At 46.0% G+C, this 26,399-nt stretch overlaps 1 protein-coding gene across 3 annotated transcripts; it reads right to left on the reverse strand.

Moving 5' to 3' along the window:
* Nucleotides 1–15,641: 15,641 nt before the first annotated feature.
* DRD1 (dopamine receptor D1) lies at nucleotides 15,642–19,528 on the reverse strand. 3 transcript variants are annotated; one of them, XR_004421914.1, is made up of 3 exons: nucleotides 19,099–19,528; nucleotides 16,431–19,006; nucleotides 15,642–16,146 (listed from the first exon to the last, which is right to left on the reverse strand). XR_004421914.1 is itself a non-coding variant. In XM_033095758.1 (2 exons), the coding sequence occupies exon 2, from the start codon at nucleotides 18,555–18,557 to the stop codon at nucleotides 17,217–17,219; it is 1,341 nt and encodes a 446-aa protein (XP_032951649.1). In that variant the 5' UTR covers nucleotides 18,558–18,603; nucleotides 19,099–19,528; the 3' UTR covers nucleotides 15,642–17,216. The 3 variants fall into 3 exon arrangements, 2 of the variants coding, with proteins under 2 accessions (XP_032951649.1, XP_032951648.1); XM_033095758.1 differs by having other exon boundaries at nucleotides 15,642–18,603; XM_033095757.1 differs by having other exon boundaries at nucleotides 15,642–19,006.
* Between the last annotated feature and the right edge of the window lie 6,871 nt (nucleotides 19,529–26,399).

Genomic DNA, 26,399 nt, shown 5'->3' on the forward strand with positions numbered 1-26,399 from the left:
TAGTTGGATTTCTCTTCCTCGTCCTTAGAAAGTTTCTCCTCTAGACAGCCTTGCAGTCCCTTCTTCCACCATGGCCCCAGTCTAGTTCAGGCACCCACCCTCTGCCCTGCTCTGTCACAGCACCCGTCACTCTATAGCAACTGCTGGTTTTCTGGTCTGTATGTCCACATTGGATGAAGGGGCCCCTTGGGGACACAATCGTGCTTGCTCACCTAGCGGAGTCCAGGGCCTCACACAGCACTTGGCGCATACCGGAGCATAGTCGGGGAAGAGAGGGAGCAAAAGAGGAAGGAAGGCAACTACGTTGGTATATAAACACATAACCACACGCATACAGAAATAAGCACATGAATACATACATGCGTATTTAACTGGGTCTATCTATTAAAGAACAGGCATTATATACATTTACATAGGAGTACAGAGAACATGAATTTTGATAAAGTAATTTTGCAAAACTGTTTTGGTTTTAATTTGACAGTTTCAGCATCTCAAATCAATGGACAAAGAATCCTATTTTCCTGTCCTTGTTGAAGAAACTGAAACAGAGAGGAAAGTTATTCAATTCAATTTACTTATTAGTCACAACCAATAAATGAACAGAAACCTAATTTGTACTGAGGTCAGGGAATTTATTGGCTCTGGTATTTGCAAGTCCAGGGAGTATATTAGCTTCAGGAAAGGCTGGATCTGGGAGGCTCTTTGCACTTCTCAGCTCTGTTTTCCTCTGGGTTGACTTTGTTCAGATTCAGATTTACCTCCCTGATACTTCTAGAAGCTCCAATGAACAAAATAGCAGTTTTCTAGCAATTCTGACAAAAGTCCCAGAACTGAATCCCATTGGTCTGCCTTGGGTCATGTGTCCTCTCTGAACCAATCACTGTAGTCGGGGGATGACGAGACAGGCCTGTGCCATGGTTCACCCCAGAGTTTGGGGCCATGTCAGAGCCTCTTGAACACCATGGGTAAGAGTGGGAGAGGTGCTGTCACCAGAGGAGGGAATGCTTGCTGGATGGCATGTGATCACAGGAAAGTGATGACAGAGCAAAGACTGGATGGATGGCTTTCTATGGGACAGAACTTCCAAGGTGCTGGCGGTGGTAGGGGTGGGGAGACCAGGGTCAGCTCCCTCCCAAGCATGGGCAGTAGCTGTGGGAATAGAAGGGAGGGAGGGCGTAGGAAGAGAGCCTGGGAGAGGCAGGGTAATGGCAGGCAGTGCTGTGAGGATGAGAACAGAGAGGGAGGCAAGCAAGACGGCGAGTGACATATGGACCAGACAGGAAGCATTAGGCGCAGGGCTTCCAGAGGGCACTCAGGGTACCACTCTGAAAGCCAGTCCATTTCCATCCAACTTTGTTAAAATCCTGGAATCACGCTTCCTAATTTGGGGATCCCTCCTTACTACCTTTGCTCATTCCAAAGGAGCCTGGTCTTTGAAATCCAGCTTCCAATAAACAAGTCAATTTTATGATTCTTACCGTTATTAATCTCCTGATTCAGTAGGAAGAACATGAGATCTGCAGTCCAACAGACCTCATCAAACCCCTGCTCTGCCACTTGGCAGCCGTGTGAACTTGAGCGAGTCACTTCCGTCTTGGAGCCTGCCTCAGTTTCCCGAGTTGTAAAATGAGAGGTAATCAGAACTACCTCACAGGATTTTTGTAAGACACGGCAGCCACAAGCCAAGTCCTCAGACACAGCAAGGGCTCATCCTGTTAGCTTCTGTTGCTATTATTCATGGCGCCGTAAAACTTTATAGGTCCAAAAGGGGTTGGTAATAAGTTCTTCGTTTACGACCTACGAGATTGAACATAACTAAAACCAGAAGGACAGGCCCCAGCTGTGTCTGCAGCATTAGAATTTTTCATTATGGACCCAATGCTTCCACTTTCTGAAAATCAAAACTAACCCAGGGATTTCTTTTCTTTTCTCTTTTTTCTCCCGCACCACTCAGGATTCCCAGAGGGGAGCAGTACTTAGATAATTCCTTTTTAATCATCTGAGCTGCACAAGAAACAGTTCCATCTTCCCAAAATATGGCATAGCAGAAACGAGGGCAGGAGGGGTTGGAGGGGCAGGGGAGGGCGGGGAGGAGCATGGCAAGACTTGAACTTGAGCTATAGCCTGCACTTTAGGAGAAAAGTCAGAGTCTTTCTGGTTTTCCGACCCTGTGGGCCCAACAACAACTCACCAATAAGAAAAGCTGACATCTTGCCACACTTGTGGCTGCATCCTTCCTCTCGTCCTAAAGCATCCCTCTGAGGTAAGCACCGCTGCCTGCTCTGCACAGAGGGTGAAACTAACACTTCGCCGTCTGAGCTACGCGATCTCTATCACAGGTCAATAGCGAGGGTTCCAAGGGTCAAACTCAGATCTCCCTGACTCCAAAGTCAAATTCTGAAGCACTACGCTGAACCATCTCTTTCAGAGCACTTATTGAGCACCATGTGTGTGCCCGTGACCAGAGGTGCAGAGAGGACTCGGGTCGTTTTTGCTCGTGAGTCGCGCACAGGCCAGTGGACAAGGAACCGTGCGCCCGGGTCATTACAGCACCAGGAGCACGCAGAGGGTGGGGGTGAGGGCTGCGCGGAAGAGGCGAGGTGGGGCCGCCCACAGACACATCTATTCGGTGTGCGATGCTGCCAGGACTCTCCCCTGCGGGGGATGAGGATCCAGTGAAAGGTTTTTGGCGGGGGAGTGACATGAGCAGACAGGGCTGTGTAAACTGGGGGCGTCTTGTGATGTGGAGATGACGGACCAGGGTGAGACTGGAGTCGAGCAGACCTGCGAGGACCGGAAGAGCGGGCCTGAGCAGAAAGTCACGCCAGGCCTGCCGAGGTGGGACCCTCACGCCTTCCAGAAAGGTGCACCCTCCCAACACTTCAGGTTTACAGTGACATACGTCACCGTATCTGGTTTGAGCATCGCAGCCACTCTCCACAAAACCATCCCCACGTTTCAGGGGAGGAGGCTGCGGCTTGGGGAGGGGCAGTGACTCATCCAGGGTCACACAGGGAGGGGTGGAAGCAAGGTGTGTGCCCCGCCTCCAAGGCAATGGCCCTGACCTTCCAGACACACGCGGGCTTCACCTGGGGGAGCTTTGCACCTGCAGACATTGCTCTCCTCTTCTAGTTCTGATTCTTAATGGCTACGCAAGCTTCTCGTGACAAAATAGCAACTGAAATTACAGTAGAAACGAAATCTAAATCTGACCATGTATCTTGCCCATACACACACACAGAAAAATAATAATAATAATAATAATAATAATAATAGTTAATATTGCCTGGGCATGCTTTTAAAAAGCAATTGTCTTATTACTTTGTTCTAAAGTGGCTCTGTACCAAAATTGCAAAGTAGTTCACAGAGCTGTCTTAAAATGCATTTGGAATTAAACGTGTTTCTTGTTCCTTAACAAGGCCTGCATGGGGGTAAGACAATCTATTTTATTCTGAAGAGTTTTGAAATCTGTGTCTTTCACTTTTTAAGAATCAAGCTAAAAGCATAAAAAGAAAAGTCAGAGTTGAGGGGCTTTGCACGGCTGGCAGAGACGGAAGTCACCAGATGTCTCTCCCATCTCCTGTCGGCTCTGGCCACAGGGGACAGGCCGCCACTGCCATTTCAGAGCAACTAATGACCAAGAGGAAAGGAACTGCCCCTTTACTGAAGACCCACCACATGTCAGGGACTGTGTGCGAAGTGCGTTATGCATTAGAGAGGAAGCCGAGTGAAAGGGCTAAACAGAACACGCTCTGGAACCAGCCTGTCAGGTCTGAGGCCCCGATGTTCCTTACTAGCTGGAGTCCTTGGTCCCGTCTTAACCTCTCTGCCTCAGTTTCTCATCTACAAAATGAAGACTGTAATAGTCCTATCTGGTTGGATTGTTGTGTGTTGGCATATGTGGAGTAGTTAACAGCTCCTGGCACACAGCAAGAGCTCTCTCTGTAAGTATCAATGTAATATCACTACTGTCTTATTTAATCCCCACGTCCTCCCTGCAAGACAGGGCTTTTCGTCCTCTTCTGGGAGGCGAGGAAACGCTCAGAGGGATAAAGTGACGGTGGCTGAAGAAGCTGAACTCAGCCCAGCTAAATTCACTTCCAGCTGATGGGCTCTGTGCCCACATTTGCCTTTAGGATTCATAGTCCAGTTGAATCGTGTGCCACATGTAGTAATGCAGAAGTGCCATCACCATAGGACAGAATCGACAAGTTGTGGAGAATTCTGCCCCTGACACTGAGTCTCAGAAATTCTACTAACATTGTTCCATCCACCATTCTAGCCACCATCCACCCACCCACCCACCCACCCATCCACCCACCCAATGTACCCAACATTCACCCATCTACCCACCCGTCAGCAACTGTTTACAGAGATCATTCTATTGGCCTCTTCCTGATGAAGCTGCCAAAATCTTTAAAATAGTACCAAGTTGAAGTGCAGACTGAATTCTGTACTAGGTACTAGTGGGACATAAAAGGATTATCTGAGAAGCCTTAAACAAATGCACATCCTTCATCTTCAGTGTCCAGAACACACTTACCATTTACCTTCTATGCCTGCCACGTCCTTAACAGCCCCGCACCCAACAGCAAGATTACTCATGAGACATTTCTCAATCCACATCTAAATTGACCCGTTATTTGTAGAGCTGATACATCCCACTTCACTAGCTTGAAATATATATTTTTCTTTCTATTAAGTGAAACTATCCCAACTTCCCATCCTGCCTAACAGCAAATGCCTCTCTTCTCTCTCAGGTGATCCCATGGACCTGCAGGGTGTCAATTCAGTCTCAGGAGGCAGGTCTGGTGGCCACCGTCAGAGGTCTCGGCTCAGTAGCTGGACCAGGTGACTTGGCTGCCTAGTTCTGTGGATGCTGGGGCCACACTACTGTATCTCTGAGGGCTTGTAATGTCAAGGCCGTATCTACCTGGGACGTGCGTCCCCATTGCTGATCCTCTCCTATTTTCTCCAGATGCAGATAAGGGGGAGGCAGAGGGGAATGGGGGATAAATAATCCCCTCTCCCCATATGTTTTCTCAGCCATGGTTGCTGCACCAAACATCGACCTTCCAGAGAAAAGCTCTTGGGGACGCAGTTGTCTCCATTCACGCCACCCATACGCACTACACTTCCATGCGGTACCCATGATCCTGGGAGTCTGTGCTAGAAAGAATTCAGGTGTCATGTCATCCTCCCCTAAATTCCTGGGGACTTTACACAAAGAGGTAGGTGGGCTGGGCCACTGGCCCAATGGCACCTCACTGAGCCAAGGGGCACATCCCACCTCCAGAACCCCGCTTGGCCTCCGCACACACCCCTCTGCTCTAGAGGAAGCCCCTCCTTCCTGCAGCCTCAGGGCCCACCTACCTCCAGCCCCATGATGGTTGCTAATTGGAACATCCATTCTCTTACCCCAGGTCTTTCTAAATGCTCATAATAGTACATTTCCCACAGGCTTGGATACCCAGGCACCATCCCAGATTCCTTTCCAAATTTTCTACCACTTTAGTTTCTGGGATCCACCTCTTCTTTCCAGGGAAGCATCATTATACAGTGGGCCAGAGGCGGGAGGGAGAATCGCCAGGGTGTGGGGACATCTCACAGGCTCCTTCTGGGCATTACAGGAAGGACTGGATGCAAAGGGCCCAGTGCAGTGCCTGACACAAAAGCTCCAATAAGCTTCAGCTCTCTGCCCCATTCCTCAGACTACTTAACTTCCTTTCAACCTGAACTTCTAATTGCCCTTGACTTCAAATGTCATGTTCTTTAGCCCATGCCCTATTACAAATCCACTCTTGCCTAGGTCCGCCTACATTCCTTTTGTTCATGTTAAAGATCACTTTTTTTTTCACCCATATAAGTCGCACTGCCTCCTACGCTGATTAATTCAGCTAGATTGAAAAAGAGGTCTAGCTCGTCCTCCCTAAAACTCCAATTAATCAATCATTGCAGAACCAGAGTGGCTTGGTGTGACCATATTTGGTGGAAAAAGCAGCAATGTTGTCAGTCCTGGAATACGGGGCTTCAGAGAAGAAGGGGCTTAGACAAGTGATTTGACTCTCGTAAGCCTGTTTGCTCATCTGTAGGACCTTCACTCACTAGGATGCTGAGAAATTTGCAAATACTCTAAGAGGACGTATACATATGATATAGCGTAAACTTAGTGCAGCCAGACAGACAGACCTGGTTCTCAGTCTGTATGTGCCACTTAGCCTATGTTTACATACGGAATGTCCAGAATTCTCTGTTAGATAAGAACAGAATGCACAGTTTTCTCAAGCCCACGTGAACTATTGACCAAGAGACACTGCTTTCTGGACCATAGAGCTGAACACATCTTAACAATTTTCAAAGAATAGAAACATACAAAGTATATTCTCAGACCACAAAGGAATTAAACTAGAAATCAGTAACAGAAAGATAACTCCCAAATGTTTGTAAATTAAACGGCACATTTATAAATAATACACGAGTCGTAGAAAAGGTCTTTGGCAACGTTAAAAAATACTTTTTTACTAAATAAAAATGGAAATACAATTATCCAAATGTATGAGATGTAGCCAAAACAGTTCTTCAGGGGGAATTTATAACATTAAATGCATACATCAGAAAAATGAAACGTCTACCATCAACCTGAGCTTTCGCTGTAGGAAACCAGAGAACCAAGAGTAACTCAAGCCTAAAGCAAACAAAAGAAAAGAGATAATAAAAAATAAAGAGCAGAAATCACTGTTAAAGAAACTGAAAACAGAAAAGCACCAAAGAAATTCCACAAAACCAAAAGCTGATTCTTTGAAAGGATCAATAAAATTGACTTTAAAAAATTGATAAACCAAGAAAAAAGGAGAGAAGACACAAATTGCGATATCAAAAATGAAAGGTCATCACTACTGATTTCATGGACATTAAAAAGATAATAAAGAGATACTATGAACAACTCTATGCTCTAGATTCGATAACCTAGACAAAATGGACCAGTTTCTTGAAAGATGAAACCTATCAAGCTCATACAAGGAAAAAGAGATAACCAAAAAAAAACCCTGTACCGTGTTTCCCTGAAAATAAGACCTAGACAGACAATCAGCTCTAATGCATCTTTTGGAGCAAAAATTAATATAAGACCCAGTATTATATTATATTATATTATATTATATTATATTATATTATATTATACAAGACCCGGTCTTATAGTAAAATAAGACTGGGTCTTATATTAATTTTTTCTCCAAAAGACACATTAGAGCTGATTGTCCGGCTAGGTCTTATTTTCAGGGAAACATGGTCTCTGTTAAAGAAATCAAATCAACAGTTAATAACCTTCCAAGAAAGAAAGCACTAGGCCCAGCCGGTTTCACTACTGAAGTCTCAAACATTTGAGGAAGGAATAACACCAATTCCCTTCAATGTCTTCCAGGAATCAGAAGCAGAGGGAACAATTCCTAACTCATTCTGTGAATTCTCCGAGCAATTGAGCTCTTTGGTGTTTATTTACCCAACTGATTTCAAAACTTACATCTACACAAAAACATGCATGCAAATCATTATAGCAGCTTTTTTCTGAATCAGCAAAAACTGGAAGCAACCAAGAATCCTTTCAATCAGCAAAAGAAGCCAATCTGAAATGGCTACATACTGTATGATCCCTTTATGTGACGTTCTAGAAAAGGCAAAACTGGAGAGAAAGTAAAAAATCAAGATTGCTGGGAGTATGGCAGGGGCAGGGTTGAATAGATGAAACAGTGAAACTCTCCTTACGATACTGTAATGCTGGATATATGGCATTATGTATTTCTCAAATCCCATTATCTTTACAGCACAAAGTATGGAAATTTTAAAAAATCACTTGAGAGGTCAGAGGATTCCAGGATGGAATGCAGACTGTGGTAAAGAATCAAACTGTATTATGAATGTGTGACATAACCTCATGGAAAGGGGTAGAGGAAAAAAGAGCTGACCTAAGTAACTTTGGCAAACAGTGGGGACAAACAGACAAATCCCGATGGAATTTGGGATACAAAGCACCTGAGCACTCCCCCTCAAAACTTCCACGTCACCGAGTGTCACAGCCAAGGGAGCCTAAGGAGACACCACGACTAAATGTCACATGGGACCCTGGATGGGATCCGGGAAGAGAAAAGGGACATTAAGTAAATACTGCAGAAATCTGAGTCCACTGTGGATTTTAGTAAATAAGAATATATCAATACTAACTCATGAACTGTAACCATACTAACGTAAGAGGTTAACAACCGGGCAGCTCTCTGTACTATCTTGGCAATTTCTCTGTTCATCTAAAACAATTGTAAAATAAAATTTTTACTTTGACCAAGTGAGACGCCAGTTCTTATTTCCTGACAACTCATGAGCTCTCTCCTCGGCCAGCTCTCCATCCTCCTCCATGGCACTCCAGCCACCCCCACCTACTTCTCTGCTGACTCTGGACTCTGCCAAATGCACATCTCTAGTTGATTAACCATCAGGGTGAAAAACAAGAGAAATAAAGCTCGCCACCTACTTCTCACTATTTGTCACTGTGAAGCCAGAGGGCGTCTGAGCAGAGGTCCTGTGACATGTCACCTCCATCTCCCCACAGTGGTCAGCCATTACCGTGAACTGGTGCTCTGAGTAGGTCCCCCAAAGAGCTTGTGTCATACAAGCTTGTGTCTGAAGTCACTTAGCGTTGCGATTGAACAACCTCTATCTACCTGTGACGATTAGCCACTCTTCCTGATCCCTGTGTGACCTCAGCATCCCCCTGCATGGGACACACTGCTCTTGTCTCTTCTAGAACCTCAGGCTTCACACTCAAATTTCTTCTGAAGAAGAGCAGACATAAGGAAGCCGCCTCCCTTCAGTCCTGCCCTAAGGGCTTTCATCCACACACTCTGAATTTACCACCTGAAGCCTTCATCTCTATTCTCTGGGAACGTCTGAAATGAGCCTGCGGACGTATTTAACATAAAAATATCACTAAAACATGTAATATCTATGTCAACGATGAGAAAAATAGAATTTGAAAAACTCCCCAAAGGTTAAACCTAAGAACAAACACGAGGGTGTTTTTGGTTTTGAAATAATCCGGAGCGGTTCTCATCGCGTGTAGATTGCGTTTTAGAAAAGGCCCTTCTCCCTGTGACAGCAGCCTCCACGGAGAGTAAGACTTGGACAGGAGACGACAGTGGCCTCTCCTGCCACGCCTCCTAGCACACGGCATTTCTGTCCTCAAAACTTGGAGAAAACGCCCACTGTAGTTTGTTCGAGGCCCAGGGACTAGAGGTTCCCAGGGCTCTGAGCTTTACTTTACCAGAGCACCCCAAAATATTTGAGACCGGAGGGGGAAATGCATTGGTTCCAAAATATGACAAAGAAACTGCAAAACAGAAATGACGAATAATTTCAAAACAACATTTACAAATCCTTATTTTTGCAGCAATAAAATTATATTTACAAGGGTTGTGAGAGCATTTTAATGCGTCAGATGGATGTGCTCTGGGACCCCACAGTTAAGAGTAGGTAGGTCTAGCAAGGTCATAACTCAATCCAGGCCCTGCGAAGAGTTGCTTCTTGTCCCCTGGGAGGACTTCAGATGGCCTCTCACTAGCGACCTGCAACCTGGGATCCCCAAGCAACACCCTGTGAGTGCTTTTCATCATGTCCCAAAAGCTGAACAGATGAAAATGCTGTAACCTACCACAAGGCTACACAGCCTATTATTTACTAAATAGATGCATTTGATCAACAAAATTATTTGAAATGTGGGTTCTGTGGAAACTCAGTAATAAAGGACCTTTTGTGTGAGGAAACTAAGACCCCGTGTAGCGGGGGAGGAGGGTCCTATCCAGGGGCAAGGGGGAGGGGCTTCGGAGCAGGCAGCCAGGAGTTCCCATGGTGCACCGGTGTATGGGCTCTCCCGCTGAGAGCCCCCAGCCAGGCCCCACCTCGCCCAGCCTCAGCCAGGCCAGGCTCTGCCATCCAGCCAGAGACGGTCACCTGAGCACCTGGTCCACACGAGGTGTCCAATTACTGCTCATTCATTCGAGGACATGCTCAAGACCCCCACCCCACCCCAGCAACCACAACTACAGCTCTATTTGCCTAACGCCCAGTTCAGCACTCTTCCTTAAAACAAGTTTTTTTAATGGCATGTGTGACGTATATAAACACAAGCTGCTTGTAAAAACCAAGAATTATATAAAGTCAAAAGCGAAAGCGGCGTCCTTTGCTCTCCCCAAAGCTCACCCATCCCCCCAGAGCTACCAGTGTTTGCAGGGAGGTGGACATTTTCCCACATCTTTTTCTGTGTATTTACATTAAAAAGATATACTTCTTACATTCTTTCAAATAAAAGGGACGGTTTAGTCCATATTGTTGTGTAACATGCCTTTTCACTTCATGAAAATCCTTCCATAACAAGGCACATGCACTTACCTCGCTTTTTAACTTGCTCGTACCATAGACACCCTACATTTTAATTATTCGCTCCCATTACTGGACACTTGGGTTGTCTCTGGCCAGCTTTTACAAGCAAGGCTGCATCCTTCCCAGGCATCTCTGAGCACACAGGTGACGGTGTATGGAAGCCAGATTCCGACATGTGGAACGGTTGGCTGAACTGTGTGCACCTTTTCAAGTTTGGTCGTTACCACCAAATTTCCCTCCCTGCTGGCCATATCAGCTTACACTCCTGTGAGCGGGGCAGGAAAGCATGTTTCCAGCCCCCAACCCAGAGGTTCTGCTACTGTACTCGATAGAGTGTCACCCAAGTACATGCATTCCAAATTGTACGGTCCCAAGAGCAAGCAAGTAAGCTTTAATTTCAATATGGGTGCAAATGACATTACAATGTGCCCTTGACAGTATTATGACCAGGCTTCTTCAATGTGGTGTCACCGTATTGCCTCTGTCTGTTCTCAGGGTGCATCCTCTTTAATCTTTACAACACGCAGGAGCACGCTGCTTTATAGCCACCGGACCACCAGGCGGGAAAACCCACATCTGTTTCCACAGAATTAGGATGGCGTTTCCTCTCCACTCCTCCCGGCCCCCCCAATTTAACAGCAAACATCAGTGTGTGACAATGCAGCATCTTACCGATAGGGCTGGACATTATCTTAATTACAGACAACATGTTTAGAATGTGAAATGCATCTGACCTAAAAACTCAGTCTCAAAACAGCGTGCACGTGGCTAGGTAATCTCCGAGCACATTGGTGACATTTGGTTCACATTTCCTCCCTCTCCTGGTGAAAGGGTTGATCACCCGCTGTCCATGCACGTCCATAAGAGAGACAGCCTGAGTTTGCCATTTACGGACCGTTCCGATCATTTCCTTGCAGTTGTGTCAGTGATGGAGAAACGGAACTTAGCAGAGAAACCAGCCTTTACAACCTCAGCAGAGTCGACCCCACAGGGAAAATTAAGGTGCACAATAGCTACTTAAACCTTTCGTAAAGTTAGTAACTCACCCATTCACTTAAAAACTGCATTAACGTGGGCACCTCCTGTGTGCCAGGTGATGCTAGGCACAGGGGACAGAGTGTTGTAACAGCCCTTTCCCCCCAAACAGGAGACAGGATGGCAGAGGACAGGATGCAGGCACTGCAGGCACTGCAGGTGGCACCACTCCAGCCTGGGGAAGGAAGGTCCTGCAAGGTTTCTCCCTGAGGCTGACACCTGGGATGAGGCTCAAACGGATGAAGATGACAGGAGGGAGGTGTCCCAATGGGCAGAAGAGCAAAGGGCACCACCAGTAAACAGGGGCAGGGGCTGCAGGGAGGGTGTGAGGCAGGGATTATCACCTGACTGTCTGATTAATTATCCAGATGCACCAAAAGGGGCCCCTGCCGAGGCGGACATCATCCCCAAAGGAATGAATCTGACAGCCTGTTGGACCTCATGTGGACTAAACTTTCAACTGAGTTTAAATTCATCTCAACTCCATGTCCTGCATCCAGAAAACCCATCCAGCGCCCGTTCCCCAGCCCCACCTTTGCAGGTGCTGGATTTCCTACCTCAACTGTTCTCACCTCTGGTCTGTTTCTGCCAAACTCCAGTCCATCCCTCAAAACCACGTCCACGCCACCTCCTTCCCAACCCCTGGCCCATCCCCACAGCCCTCCTGGGTAAGCATCTCCCCATCCTGCCACGTGACATCCCCCCGCTCTCCACCCTTCCCGAAGCAGCTGCTGAGCACCAGGCGGCTGTAGATAAACGTTGGCTGAATTACACTGAGGAAGTGTGCCCTGATCAAATTGATCCCCAAATACGGACCATTTCAACCATTGAACAAGCCATCTCCCCATTCTCTTCTCTGAACCCCACAGGGTCATGTTTCGGAAAAATAAGCGTCTTCTCAGCTCTATCCAAAGATCAGACCTGCCATTGTCATTGCTCAAAGACTATCAACATGAAGGACCTGGCACGAACTTGGTTTTTTTCATTCCTGAAAGTAGCTGGGAGTCACTGAAGAATGTTACACAAGGGCCTAATACAGTCCTATTGGCATTTTATAAATATCACTCTGCTCGCTCTAACAGCAAAGAGAATGGAGACTGGAAACTTTCAGGGGGAAGCTATCAGGTTCTTGTTTTGCCCATAATGGATCTCATACTAGCACTGTCAAGCCAAAAAAAAAAAAAAAAAAAAAAAAATTAGAAATCATCTCTTCTAACCCCCTTGTTGTAGAGATGAAAAAACTTATTTTCAAGCAATGTGGTTTCTCCAAGCTATTTATCTTTCAGAAAAAAAAAGTTTTCATGAAATAAGAAACTGCCCCACAAGTGAGCCCTCCTAGGACTACCACCTGCCACTTCGCTGGCTGGCATTTCCGCTGGTGGAGGCATGGAAGCTGGGCTCACGTCTCAGGACACAGCTCAGGGAAGGGCCTTTTCAACGGCTGAAAACATTCACCAATTTGAGAGCTGGTATACTATGAGCATGAGAAAAAATTTAACCGGTTTTATACATTTTCTCATAGTGATTAAAAAGTTAAACCCTTTTAAATCAGACATTATTTTTGAGCCTCTAATCCTATTTAAATTACAACTCCCAAATCTTGAATGATGTAACAGACTCAAGACCAAATGTTGCTTTTTAAAATTCTGTACATCACATGGAAGTTACTTCACCTGACAGAAGGCGACATGACCAGATTGGCCTGGTAACCAAATCTTAGAGGGGTTCTCTGTGCTGTAAGGCTCGTGAACCCCTCGGTCCTCTATAAAAACAAACAGGTTGATGTTTCTATCCAGGAAATCTCAGAGACTTCACAGAGGTATGTCTAACCTAGATAAGACCACAATCTCATCATCCACTGGGCCAGTTCCTTCCAATGACCGCAGTAAGCAGTAGAGCTACAGGTCCCAGTTTGAACAACGCAGAGCTGGCCAGCCATCAACTCATTATTCCTGAAACAAATTCTGCAAGGTACATAGATTTCATAGATGAAAGTACTGTGGACAGATTTATTTAGTCTGCCTCTCGTGCTCAATTAAGTCAATTGTCATAACCATGCAGACATAAAAAGCCACTTGCTTCTGGGATACCAGATAACCACAGACACCGAATATGGTGTCTGGGAGAATCCTAAACTCTCAAAGTCCTTTCCATGCGCTTCAGGTAAACATGTGAGAAACCACACGCACAGCAGTGTCATTGTGACTAAGGCAACAGATATTAAGTCATCAACCCCTTCCAAGGAGAGATCTTGCCAAGAATCAGCAAGCCCAGCAGCTCAGGCTTCATTTAAACCCTCGCACGAACCTTCATGTTTCTTTCCATTTCACAAACGGGAACACAGGCTCAGAGAGGTACAGACATTTGTGGACTCTCACACAGCTTGAAAGCGATAGCTGCATGGTGAACCCACGACTGTCTAAAACAAAGCCTGTTTTGCTTTCTGCGTTCCAGGCCCCCCCACATAGACTGGCTCCTGGGGGTGGAAGGATCAAGCTGAAAGGCTGCTGGTGCAAATCTAGGGGGGACATGACGATGGAGGGAGAATTCTGAAAGTCCCTGAGGTTGGACGCCCTGTGATTTCCTTTTTGGAGTGACGCCTCACTGAAGAAGTTAATCCAGAGGTTTTGCTCCTCCCATTCAATGGAGCTGAACAACTGAGCCTCAGAGGCTGGTACTTACTTAGATACCAAGAGAAACCAGTGACCGAAGAGACCCCAAATCTACAGATTGAAGCCCAGCGCTCAGTCTCCCTTCTAAAAGACCTTTTATTGTGCCTTCACCAATAATCGTTCTGCATCTATTTGACCAGGAAAGATATCCTCTTCCATGGAGAGAGAAAAAGAACACCTCTTTTAAATTGTCTCTGTCTTACTCAAGTGTTCCACGGATATTTAGCATTATGAAGGCTTGTCACTCTAGTTAAAAATGAAATGAAAGTCATATTGTCATTCTGCTTTTATGGTTGTAAATGAAATTCTCTGAAAGATTCCTTCAGTAGGGTTAACACTTTGTAGCAATCCAACATGTCAGGAACCCAAAGTATAGCCCTGTCCACGGCATACTGAATTTTATGAGTATTTGATATAATTTCCAGATGTATCATTAATTTTTCACTCTCTGCCAGCAAGATAAAGGGTGAACGCTTTTGTGCCATGTGTCACTGGTTGGACAATGACACCCCTGAAATTATAGCTGGTGTTGCTGGACTTCCAATTAAAGAGTAAAATTCAACTGCAAAGAATAAAGATATCCAGAAAGTTATGAAGCAGAAAGAAGAGACATCGTGCTTCATGGGTATTCATTCTAGATATGTTCACTACATGCCAAAGCCTGGGGATGGCAAATATGGAATTTAAAAAGACACCATCTGTTGTGTGATGTTCCAAATTATAAACTTAACCCTTAATTGTTACGTTACCTGATGTTCAGACATTCTTCTGGATAAATACAGGGGGTGGGGGTGGGGGTAGCATATTAAGTAAGCAGGTTCGATGGATGTGCCCTGGACGACATTTTGATAAGCCTAGCATTACAGCCTGTAATTTTCTCCAGAAAAAAATTCCTGTACTGTTTTATTCTCAAAACAAACACTACACACACACACACACACACACACACACACACACACACACACACAGTGGCTGCCTAAACTGAGTCCAAAACAACCCATAGCGAGCCACAGCCTTTTCTGTAATGTTTACATTATTTAAAGTCCCTGGGCTCTCTGAACTAAAAAGCAGAGGGTTGAGGAATCTTTCAAATCTGTGAAATGAGAAGTAGAGTAATTCCTCAAGTAAAGAAGGGTTTCTTAACTAAAAAAAAAAAAGTATTTACGACAGAAGGAAAACGAGAGTGCATAGCCCAAATCAAAACCATTTTCCTGTTTCAATATTCAAAGGCAACACGTGGCACCCATCACAGGAGAAATTTCCACTAAAAAGAAGAAAAGTGACATAGCCTTGAAAATGCCCACGTTTTCTTACTTGAAGGTCTGAAATACCTTCGCTTTTTAAAACAAATGCAACACGGCTCATTCAGGGTGGATTCGAGTTCACAAAATAATTTTATTATTTGTAAGAAAGCATACAGGCAATCAAATCAAGGAAACATTCAAATGCAGAAATAACACAGACGGGACCCAGGAGAGATACTGTTCAGCAGATGTCTTTCCAGTGACCCATTTCATCTAAATGTTAAGTAAACTGCTCCCCCACATGAAAACTTCGTTAACATTTCAAAGGAATGCTCTTGCAATGCCCCCCATGAATTAGTATCTCGCAGGGGGAGATTACGGTACTTTTTACAGTCCGGGTGATGATGTAGAAAGGTGATTCCAAAGCACAGACACAGGGTCTGCACTTGTCAAAGAGTACTGATGGCTCTGGGGTGCTTACCACACCCACAGAGAAGGGGTCTCCTGTTTTCCCAACAGAAGTGCCTTCCTCAAGGACGAGAAGGAGGCACTGTTCATTAGCCAGTATACCACTAACATTTAGACTTCTATAAAAATCAGTTCTTAGTTCAGATGGAAGCACTACAAAAGTAGCCTCGGCTTGGTTTGACCTAGTAAGATGGAGGCGCAGGATTTGACCTCTGTCCGTTGGTGAGACTGTTGTGACGTAAGAATTAAGGAAAGCCACTGTCTTCACCAGGACAGCCGTTTGTCTGGTTCCGAAAAGCTATCTGATGCGTGAAATGAGAAAAGACGCAGAGGGCCAGTTATTTCACATAAATACAAAGTGGCATATACTTGTTATTACCGCCTAAGAGCACACATTTCAATTGGTGTTTTCTTAAGCTGGCTTTTATTTAAGATATTTACAGAACTGCCAGTCATTCTCCGAGGAAGTGGCGGTCATTTAAAACATTCGAAATGCAACAGTAGCTATGCTTTTTAAAGTTTTCCAAAATCATTTTAGAAAAAAAAAACAACACAAAAAACATTCACAGCATTTGTCAGTTCTCACCTCGTCTTTATTTATGCCAATGAATTTTAAGGAATGATCACAGCTTCATTTCCTATCCATCTCGGCTGCGTATCTAGAAGTTATACATGAGCATTTAGAATCTCAGAGTCTGTATGTTTGTTTCATTGGCTTATAAAGTGCTAGTTACATGGACGACAATGTGACCGTGAAGTCACAGATAACTCATTGGTTTATCCTATTAAATATGATAAATATAGATTCATTGTAATAAATTAAAAATAGCCATATAATACAATAGATAAATAAACCTAATATCCACAAAGCATCTCTCGATTCTGAGAAAGCAATCCCACCCGTACTGTAAGGCTCAATTATTTTTTAGAAATAATTTATGAAGGCATGCACCTACCTTTACAATCTGAAAACTTTGCTTGGACCAGTGTTAGCACCTGTTTGTACACAGCAAACTCAACCCTTCTCACTTCCTTCCCAGAAAGGTTTAATTTTTAAGTGAAGCTGTCCATGGTTGATTCTTTGCCCTATTTTTTAAGTCCTAAATATCAGTTTCTAAAAATAATCTCGGAGCCAAAGACAAGTCCCTTGTAACACTCGCTTGATGTGTGCCTCTCTGATTCACTATGCACAACACAGAAAACACACTGGAATGGGTTTTCAAATAGAATTAGTTGTGTGTTGAGGGAAAGCAGCAGAGCAGGGCTCGCCTGACACCTCGGCGTCTCCCCACACCTTGGTTTCTTAACAGCAAGCCCCGGGGAGATCTCTAGCTTTGGGGGTGAGCGTGGCTGGCAGGATGCACCTTGGAGTTCAGGTAGGGTGCTGTCCATTTTGTGTGATGGGCTGGATCTTTTCTAGAGAGACATCAGTGTCATGGTCCAAAATGACAGACAGGGCCGGGGACAGCTTGTCCAAGGGTTTGGCTATTGCACCTGCCTCCTCCTTCTTCAGGTCCTCGGAGGAGCCCACAGCATGCGGGATCAGGTACAGCAGGTTGCAGTCCTTGGAGACGGAGCCCCGTGGCTCGTGATGGCTGGAAAACACGACGCCCCCGTTATTATTGATGCTCACCGTCTCTATGGCGTTATTCGACGTCGGGCAAAGTCTGTAGCATCCTAAGAGGGTTGAAAATGCCTTCCGAAAATCAGCATTAAAGGCATAAATGATGGGGTTCAAGGAGGAATTGGCCCACCCAAACCACACGAACACGTCAAAGGTGATGGAATCTATGCAGAAGGGCTTCGTCTCCCCAGACCCACAAAAGGGCACCATACAGTTCAAGATGAAGAAAGGGAGCCAGCAGCACACAAACACCCCCATGATCACCGACAGCGTCTTCAGAACCTTAGTCTCTCTTTTGAAGGACATCTTAAAGGAGCTTTCCGGTTGAGAACACTCCACAGGGTTTCCATTCCCTGCAGTGGTCTGGCAATTCTTGGCGTGGACGGCTGCCCTCTCCAGGGCTGAAATGCGCCGGATCTGTTTCTGGGCGATCCTATAGATCCGGGTGTAGGTGACAATCATGATTGCCACGGGGATGTAAAAGCTGATCAGGGAGGATGAGATGGCGTATGTCCTGCTCAAGCTGGAATCACAGTTGTCTGTGGCCTCGCCCGGGGAAGTGGCATTTCCGTCAGAGGGGCTTGTGGGTTTCGCCTTGTGCCAGCTTAGCTGCACGGGGATGAAGGAGATGAGAACAGACAGCGTCCACGCCACGCTGATCAGGATGAATGCCGCCTTGGGGGTCATCTTCCTCTCATACCGGAAGGGGCTCGAGATGGCCCAGTACCTGTCCACGCTGATCACACAGAGGTTCAGGATGGACGCGGTGGAGCACATGATGTCAAAGGCCACCCAGATGTTACAGAAAGACCCAAAGGGCCAGAAGCCAGCGATCTCGGCCACCGCTTTCCAGGGCATGACCAACACAGCCACCAGGAGGTCCGAGACAGCCAAGGAGATGACGAAGAAGTTGGTCACCTTGGAACGCAGGTGTCGGAACCTGATGACGGCGGCACAAACCAGCGTGTTCCCCAGGAGGGTGGACAGGATGAGCAGTGACAGGAAACAGGCTGTGAGGACACGGAAGGAGAAGTCCCTCTCCACCACCAGCCCGGCCCTGTCCATGGTGGACGTGTTCAGGGTCCTCATCTTCCCGAGGGCGGGTGCATAGGGGGCTCTGACAGCCCTCAAGTTCCTAAGCAGAGGTCAGGGGTCAGTCCTCACTCACCAGCAGCCCTTTGCACAGCCCCCTGGCCCACTGGGTGGAGGACCTCACCAGCGCTCCATCGGAGGGCTGCAGCAATTGTGTGGCAGGAGCCTGGCCGCAGCTATCCAAGTCAGCCTCTTGGAAGGTCCCTCCGGCTTTCTACCATTCTCTTCCAACTCCCTCGCTCCAGGTCACGGTCACTGCGACCAGCTGGCCCTTCGATTCCCCATGGAAAGCATCGGCTGGTTAGCATATTCTAAAGTATCAATCCAGAGACTGGAGGCCTCTGCCGAGCTAGTCAATTGGAGTCACATTTCAGAGCTGAGGCGCAGCTGAAAATACATGCCTCGCTCCTCCAAACCCCTGGCTCCACAGCAGCTCCCCAAACACCCTAAAAGCAAAGAGAAAGCAAAGGTCGCCAAGACGAGCAGATTGTAGTTTTACTCAGGTCAAGCCCAATGCGACTCCGTCCGAGCCACCTACCTTGCCTCGGCGTTGTCTCTCTGAAAGCCCCTGGAGCTCGGAGACCGGGCTTGGCGAGGCGCCGCAGCCCCACAACGCCCAGGCGGCGCGCCTGAGTCCTGCCCCGCGCGCGCTCCCGGGGTTCGGTTCTCGACGCGCAAAAATAGCTCGGGCGGGTTTGGGGGAGAAATCCCGGGCCAGGCCCCCAGAGAGCCGGCGCTGCCCCACTGCCTCGAAGGCTTAGAGATGGTTCAAGGCGGAGGAGACTCGGGAAAAGGGCTCCCGGCAGCTTGGCGCCGCTTTGGGAGAGGGCACCTCCATAACTAGTTCCTTGGGCAGCGTCTTTCCTTTGCTTCCCTACACCCAAGAGCCCAGTGCCCGGGCGCCCCTTGGGCGGCCTCTGCCCCCTCCCGGCAGGGCCCTGCGCCTTCCTGCGGCAATGCCCGCTGCCTCCCAAGAGCCCCTGGGGACACGAAACAGAGAGAGCCGAGCTGGCCCGCGGGGCACAGCCCACCCCACCCCCGAGTCCCCTCCCCTGCCCTGGGGGCGGGCTTCGCTTGACAGGAAGAGTTGCGGGTGACAGCCGCACGTGGTTCCCCTGGATGGTGCTGCTGGTGAAAGGGGTGGGGGACGCCCAGGTGAGCGCTCGCCGGCCCTGGGTTACTCTGCCACCCCAGGGCCCCCAGACAAATGGACAGCACGCGACGGGTCCCGCGAGACAAATCCCAACGTTAGAACCTCAAGTTCCTGAAAGCAAAGCTCGTCCCAACATCCAGAGCCTCTTGGGGTTGACCCCAAGCCCTTCCCAAAGACCAACGCGAACGGGGACCATGCTTAGTTTCCCACGCACACCAACCCCGAGACCAGCCCGCCTCCGTCCGACCTGCGTGCCTCCAGGTGCCCCCAACTAGGGTGAGAAGTCCCCGCCGGCGCCTGCACTCACCGCACGCGGGCAGGGCTCGGCGCAGCGGCGCGCGCGGCCCCTGCGCTCCCCGGGGCGGCGAGTGCGCTCCCTTCGCGCTCCGCGGGGATCGCGGGCACGTCCAGGGCTGCGGTCAGTGCTGGACTGCTGCGGTGCCCCGCGCCCCGCGAACACCCCAACCCCGGCGCCACACGCTCAGCGGTCCCGGGGCGCCCTCTGCCGGCAGCTGAGACTTCCTGAACCCCAGCTTTGCCCTGACAGGTACAGACCTCACCTGCACCCGCGCCAGCATCCACTCGGGACCTGCTCCTGGACCCGCTCTTTCCTGTCCATGACGGCCAGAAAGGGGACTCCCCTGTTTAAAATACCCTTAAAAATTGACCAGGGCGAAAAATCCCTTTTGCTGGCACTGCATTCAATGAACCAATATATTTTCCTGAGAGCTCACTATGTTCCAAGAGCAGGGTGACAGGGGAAGCAAGAGGCATGCCTTAAAGACCAGAGAGAAATGGCATTTACTGAGCGGCTTGTGTGTCATTCAGCCCTTAAAACAACCCCTCGTTCTAGACCTGCTCATCTCCACTGCGCCTGAGTGGAAAACCAGGTTCAGAAAGGTGCTCAAAATCGCGGGGCAAATGAGGGTGCTGGCTGCCTGTCCCCTGCCTGCGTGTTCTTGTGTTCTTTTCATTTACACGTGACTGCCTACCGGGAGCTCCAGGTCCACCTCGGAAGCCACAGGGCTGAAACAGAGGGAAGGGCAAGATGGAGGCCAGAGGGCCTGGTGGAGAAGAAAGGCCCTGAGCCCCTCCCCAGCTGCCCTGGGTAGTGATTCACAGGTCAGATTTCACACTGTGCCTAAATGGCAACATCACTGCCTTCCTGTGCCTTCCTGAGTGTAGGGAGGATATGCAAGGCGTTTCCATGGCAGATTGCCTGGCTTCCGGTCCCTCCCCTCCCCTGCCCAGGCCCTCTCCCCTCCCCAAGCTTGGCTTCCTCTGTAACATAGTGATGATACGACAGGCTGGTTAGAATTAAATGAGATGGTGTTTGCTGAGGGCCTGGGGCTGAGCAGAGGACCTAGTCAGCCCTCCCTGGGCAGGAAGCCCTGAGGGCTCATTAAAAACCCACAGCCTGGGGCCGCCGGTGGCTCAGGCGGCTGGAGCTCCGTGCTCCTAACTCCGAAGGCTGCCGGTTCGATTCCCACATGGGCCAGTGGGCTCTCAACCACAAGGTTGCCGGTGCCAGGCGCAAGGGATGGTGGGCTGCGCCCCCTGCACCTGGCAACAGCAACTGGACCTGGAGCTGAGCTGCGCCCTCCACAACTAAGACTGAAAGGACAACAACTTGAAGCTGAACGGCACCCTCCACAACTAATATCGAAAGGACAACAACTTGACTTGGAAAAAAGTCCTGGAAGTACACACTGTTCCCCAGTATAGTCCTGTTCCCTTTCCCCAATAAAATCTTAAAAACAAAACAAAACAAAAAAACCCCACATACTTATCTCCATGAGAACCATGCATCACAATGGACCCTCCACTTACCTGTAACAATCCTGAACCTAAATAGGAATTCTAGTCAATTAGCCAGTACTAACCCCACCTTGGTTGGCAGTGAAAGGACTGCATTACTGACGCAGCCCCTCCTGTGCCTCTGCTCCCAGTTTGTCCTCCCTCAGCCTCACTGTCACACAGAGGGACTCCAGGAGTCGTGAGCTGTGGTCACAGACACAATTTTAGCCACACACATACCCAAAGTACCACATTCTTGTAGAGTCTTGAGGCAAAGTTGACATAACGCTTCCAGATCATCCGCCTAAGACAGCCCTTCCGCAGGCTTCCTGACTATTTCATCGTTTTTTCCTTTGTACTAACCAACACAAATGAAAAGACGTACTTCTGGTTCAAAGCGGTTACCAGAGCCTGGATGTTTAACTCCCCTTTCTAACCACCCTATCCGGAAAGATTACCACTGCAATTACCCAGAAATACACTGGGAGGGGACATTCAGCATTAACCTGAGGAGGCAGGAAAGTGTGGGGACCTTTTGTCCAGGATAAAGGGCAGATGGGATTAGCCTGCAGGAGGGAGGACTCCCTAGGATTTCCCATATGGAAAGAAATCCCAAAAGAACACATTGCCAAGACGGAAGGAAAGGGGCTGGAGGTCAGGATGAGGCCCCTGAGAAGGGTAAAATTTTTGTCTGCTGACTGCTGTGACCAGTGCCCCCGAGCCAATACCCTGGCAGTGCCCACTGCTCTTTACATGAAAATAAGGACCACAGCCGCACCACCCAGGCCTCAAGGGGCCCGTCGATGTAAAGCCTGGTGGCAACTGGTCTGGTCTCTGGTGCCATCACCTTCAATGAAACACCAGTTCTACAGCCAAAAAAAAAATATTTGGTATGAAATCGAAATCTGAACCAAAATCTTGTTGCAAACAAATGACATTCACAACATATATTCTTTATATCCTCATTTCTCTCAAGCTTGGCAGCTGCTCCCAAAGAACCTCTCTTCCTTCGCTTGAAAAATCCCCTACATGCTTTCCAAGCTACTCCACGTAACCTATGTCTTTTTCTCTCAGCTCATTCACCAGACAGGTCTAGGTGATCCAATCAACATATATGACTTTTATAGTGGTGGAGAGGATATTTCTCGCTCACGAGTCAACTTGTGCCATTTTCACTGTCATAGCATCAAATCTCCTTACTCACAAAACAGAAAGGCTCAGGTGGAGAGGAAGGAAGAACGTGTGAACACCTAAGGGGGGAGTATTGTTTCCTGTCACCCGGAAAACAAGAGAGTTGAACAATTTCTCATGATTCTAAGAAAGACATCTGAGATTCCTTTCTAGCAGATTTAGGTCACTGATTTTTGAGCACCGTTGCTGAGGGAACAGGGAAGAGTAAAATGTAGCCTGAATCTCAGGGTTCTTTACACTTTGCACAGAGTGTGAATTTCAGAGGCACTTACCATTTGGCTAGGGGTCTGGGTCTTTTTTTTTTCTCTTCTTCTGTTTTTTTCCCTCTTGAAGCCAAGGTGAAATGAAGGCTTCAGTTTTATTCTATAAAAGTATCCCCCCAAAACAGTAAGAATGTGAATATAAATACAAGCAGGTATTAGAATAATTAGATACCGCTGGAAATGTAAATCTAAACACAAAAGCACCTTTGTTTCCCACGTGGGCATGTCTTTTAAGCTCCACTGTGATTTATGCCCTGCAGGGAGGAAGAAGTTAAAATGATGCTTTTCAACAAATTTTTATTTGGAGCTTGTAAAAGTAAATGAATAAAAAAGGCACGCTATCACAGGGGGTACTTAATCTCATAATAAATAAAACAACTGAACTGTCAAGTATAACAAATGATATATATTTGGAAAGCTCTAGGATTATTAAATCTGATTTTATACCCACAACAATTGCTTATAATGTCAGTGAAAAGAGGCAAAGTGTGGCTGATTTTGACTAAGTAACTAGGATGCTTGTTTTAGACCATAAAATACGGCTTCTCTGAAATTCCTAATCCCGTGTCATATGGTCTTCACCCATAGTTATTATGCATTTCAAAAATCAACACTTAAAAATTTAAAGATCAACAAGTATCACTTTGGGTAGTGGTTGAGAGGTAGTTCAGTGCACATAACATGTTTTCTATTGTTACATCTGGTCTTGGTTTCCTTTTCCTCTTTTTCTGCCGTCTACAGACTTCACTGAATCATTTTTAAGATTCCATTTTATCTCCTTTATTGTCTTATTTTCCATAATTTTGTGATTTGTTATTTTCATAGTTGCTTTGGGGTTTACATCATATATGTGATAAGATGTATGATAGATGATGTAGCTATAGATATATCTGATGTCTATATCTTATATAGTATTTGATATATATTATATATCAATATAAGATACAGGTATGTCTTATATCTATATCTTATGCAACTTTGCATAGCCTATCTTCAAGGGATATTATACCATTTCATGCACAGTTAAGAACCTGCCATGTCTTCCCTCCCAATCTTTAGGCTGTTGTTCTCATACATTTTATTTCTATACACGATATAAATCCCACAACACATTGTTATAATTTTTCTGTTACAGCCAATGATCTTTACAGCCAATGATCTTGTAAAGATATTTAAATAATAAGAAGAAAATATTAAATATCTACCCATACATTTATACATGTATTATTTCTGATGCTCTTCATTTTTGTGTGAAAATCCATGTTTTCATCGGGTAGCATCTTTCTGCTTGAAGGATGACCTTTAACTTTTCTTACAGTGCAGGTCTTCTGGTGATTTACTCTTTCAGCTTTTGTGTCTCTGAAAAGACTTCATTTTGCCTTCATCTTTTTGAAAGACATTTTGCTAGGGATAGAATTCAAGATTGACAGATTTTTCCTTTTAGTGCTTTAAGAGGTTGGCCCCCTGGCATCTTACTTGCATGGTTTCCACTGAGAAATCTGCCATCACCTTTATCTTTGTCCCTCTGCACATAGCATGATGTCCTTTTTACCTTGGGCTGCTTTTTAAAAGATTTTTTTCTTTATCACTGGTTTTCATTAATTTAATCAAGATGTACCTTAGTGTAGTTTTCTTCAAACACTTGGTGTGCTTGGTATTCGTTGAGTTTCTTAGATGTGTGGGTTTATAGTTTTTGTCAAATTTGGAAGAAACTTAGCTATTTTTTCAAAAAATTTTTTCTCCCTCTTTTTCACTTCAGGTTCTTCAATTACATATATACATTAGGCTTCTTGGGGTTGGCCTACAACTCGCTGATTCTATTCTCTTTTATTTACTCTCTTTTCTCTCTGTATTTCATTTTGGATAGTTTCTATTGCTCTATCTAATATTTAATATCTAATTCATTAATATTTTTCTTCTTCAAGGTCTAATCTGTTGTTAATCACATCCAGTGTATTTTTCACTTCACATTTTGTAATTTTATCTCTAGAAGTTCATTTTTTGTCTTTTTTACATCTCACGTTTCCACTTAAGATTTTGAATGTATGAGATATAGTTAAATAACTGTTTTAATGTCTCTCTTTGCTAGTCCCAACCTGTGTCAGTTTAATTGATTGCTTTGTCTCCCCATTATGGGTTGTATTTTTCTCATTCTTTTCATGCCTGATAATTTTTGATTGGATGCCACACATTGTAAATTTTATCTTGTTGGGTGCTGAATGTTTTTATATTCCTACAAATATTCTTGAGCTTTGTTCAAGAACACATTTAAATTACGTAAAAATAGTTGATCCTTTCAGGTATTGCCATGGGGACTTCTTATGTAAAACCATAGTGTTGAGCAGTATTTAATTATTTTCCATGACTGAGGCAAGATTCTTCTGTGTACTGTACCCAGTGCCCTGTGAATTAGGAGCAGTCTGGCTGGTGACAACAAGCACTGTTCTCAGCCCTGTTCACACAGGTTCTAGATACTTTTCCAGATGCCTTTTCCTATATAATCTTTATACTCCCATTTCCTTACATCATACACTGATTAGTTCTCTGCTGAATACTCAAAGGGACTCTGAAGATCTCTGGAGTTCCCTCCCTCTCTCTCCAGGTCTATCAATGTAAACATTTTTGTGCATCAAAGGACACTATCAACAGAATGTAAAGGCAACACACAGAATGGGAGAAAATATTTGCAAATCATATATCTGATAAGGGATTAATAGCTAGACTATATAAAGAACTCCTACAACTAAAAAAAAAAAATGGACAAAAAAACTTGATTAGAAATTTTTCCAAAAATGATATACAAATGGCCTGTAATCACACGAAAGGAAACCCATTACTGATCTTTAGGAAAATATAAAGCAAAACCACAATGGGTACCAATTCACACCCATTAAGATGGCTTTTTTTTTTTTTTTTTTTGTAAATCAGAAAATGAGAAGTGTTGGCAAAGATGTGGAAAGAAATTGGATCCCTGTGTATTGCTAGAAATGTAAAATGATGCAGCCACTATGGAGAATAGTATGGCAGCTCCTCAAAAAATTAAAAATAGAATTACCATATGACCCAACAATTTCAGTTTGGGGTATATACCCCCCCCAAAATTGAAAACATGGACTCAGATATTTACATGATCATAATTACATTATTCACAACAGGCAAAAGGTGGAAGCAACCCAAGGGTCCACAGACAGATGAACGGATAACACAATGTGGTCCATCCATGCAATGGGATATTATTCAGCCTTAAAAAGGAAGGACATTCTGACACAGGCTACAGCAGGGATAAACCTTGAGGACATTATGTTGAGTGAAGTAAGCTGGGCACAAAAGGACCAACACTATGGTTTCACTTACACGAGGTACCAAGAGTAGTCAGATATATAAAGACAGAAAGTAGAAGGGTGATTGCCAGAGGCTGTGGGGAGAGGGGAATGG

Source organism: Rhinolophus ferrumequinum, chromosome 24 (genome assembly GCF_004115265.2).
Source record: "Rhinolophus ferrumequinum isolate MPI-CBG mRhiFer1 chromosome 24, mRhiFer1_v1.p, whole genome shotgun sequence".
Classification (NCBI taxonomy): Eukaryota; Metazoa; Chordata; class Mammalia; order Chiroptera; family Rhinolophidae; genus Rhinolophus; species Rhinolophus ferrumequinum.

Excerpts from the sequence above, each read along its gene's own strand:
- DRD1 (XM_033095758.1), bottom strand. The coding sequence starts at position 18,557 with ATGAGGACCCTGAACACGTCCACCATGGACAGGGCCGGGCTGGTGGTG.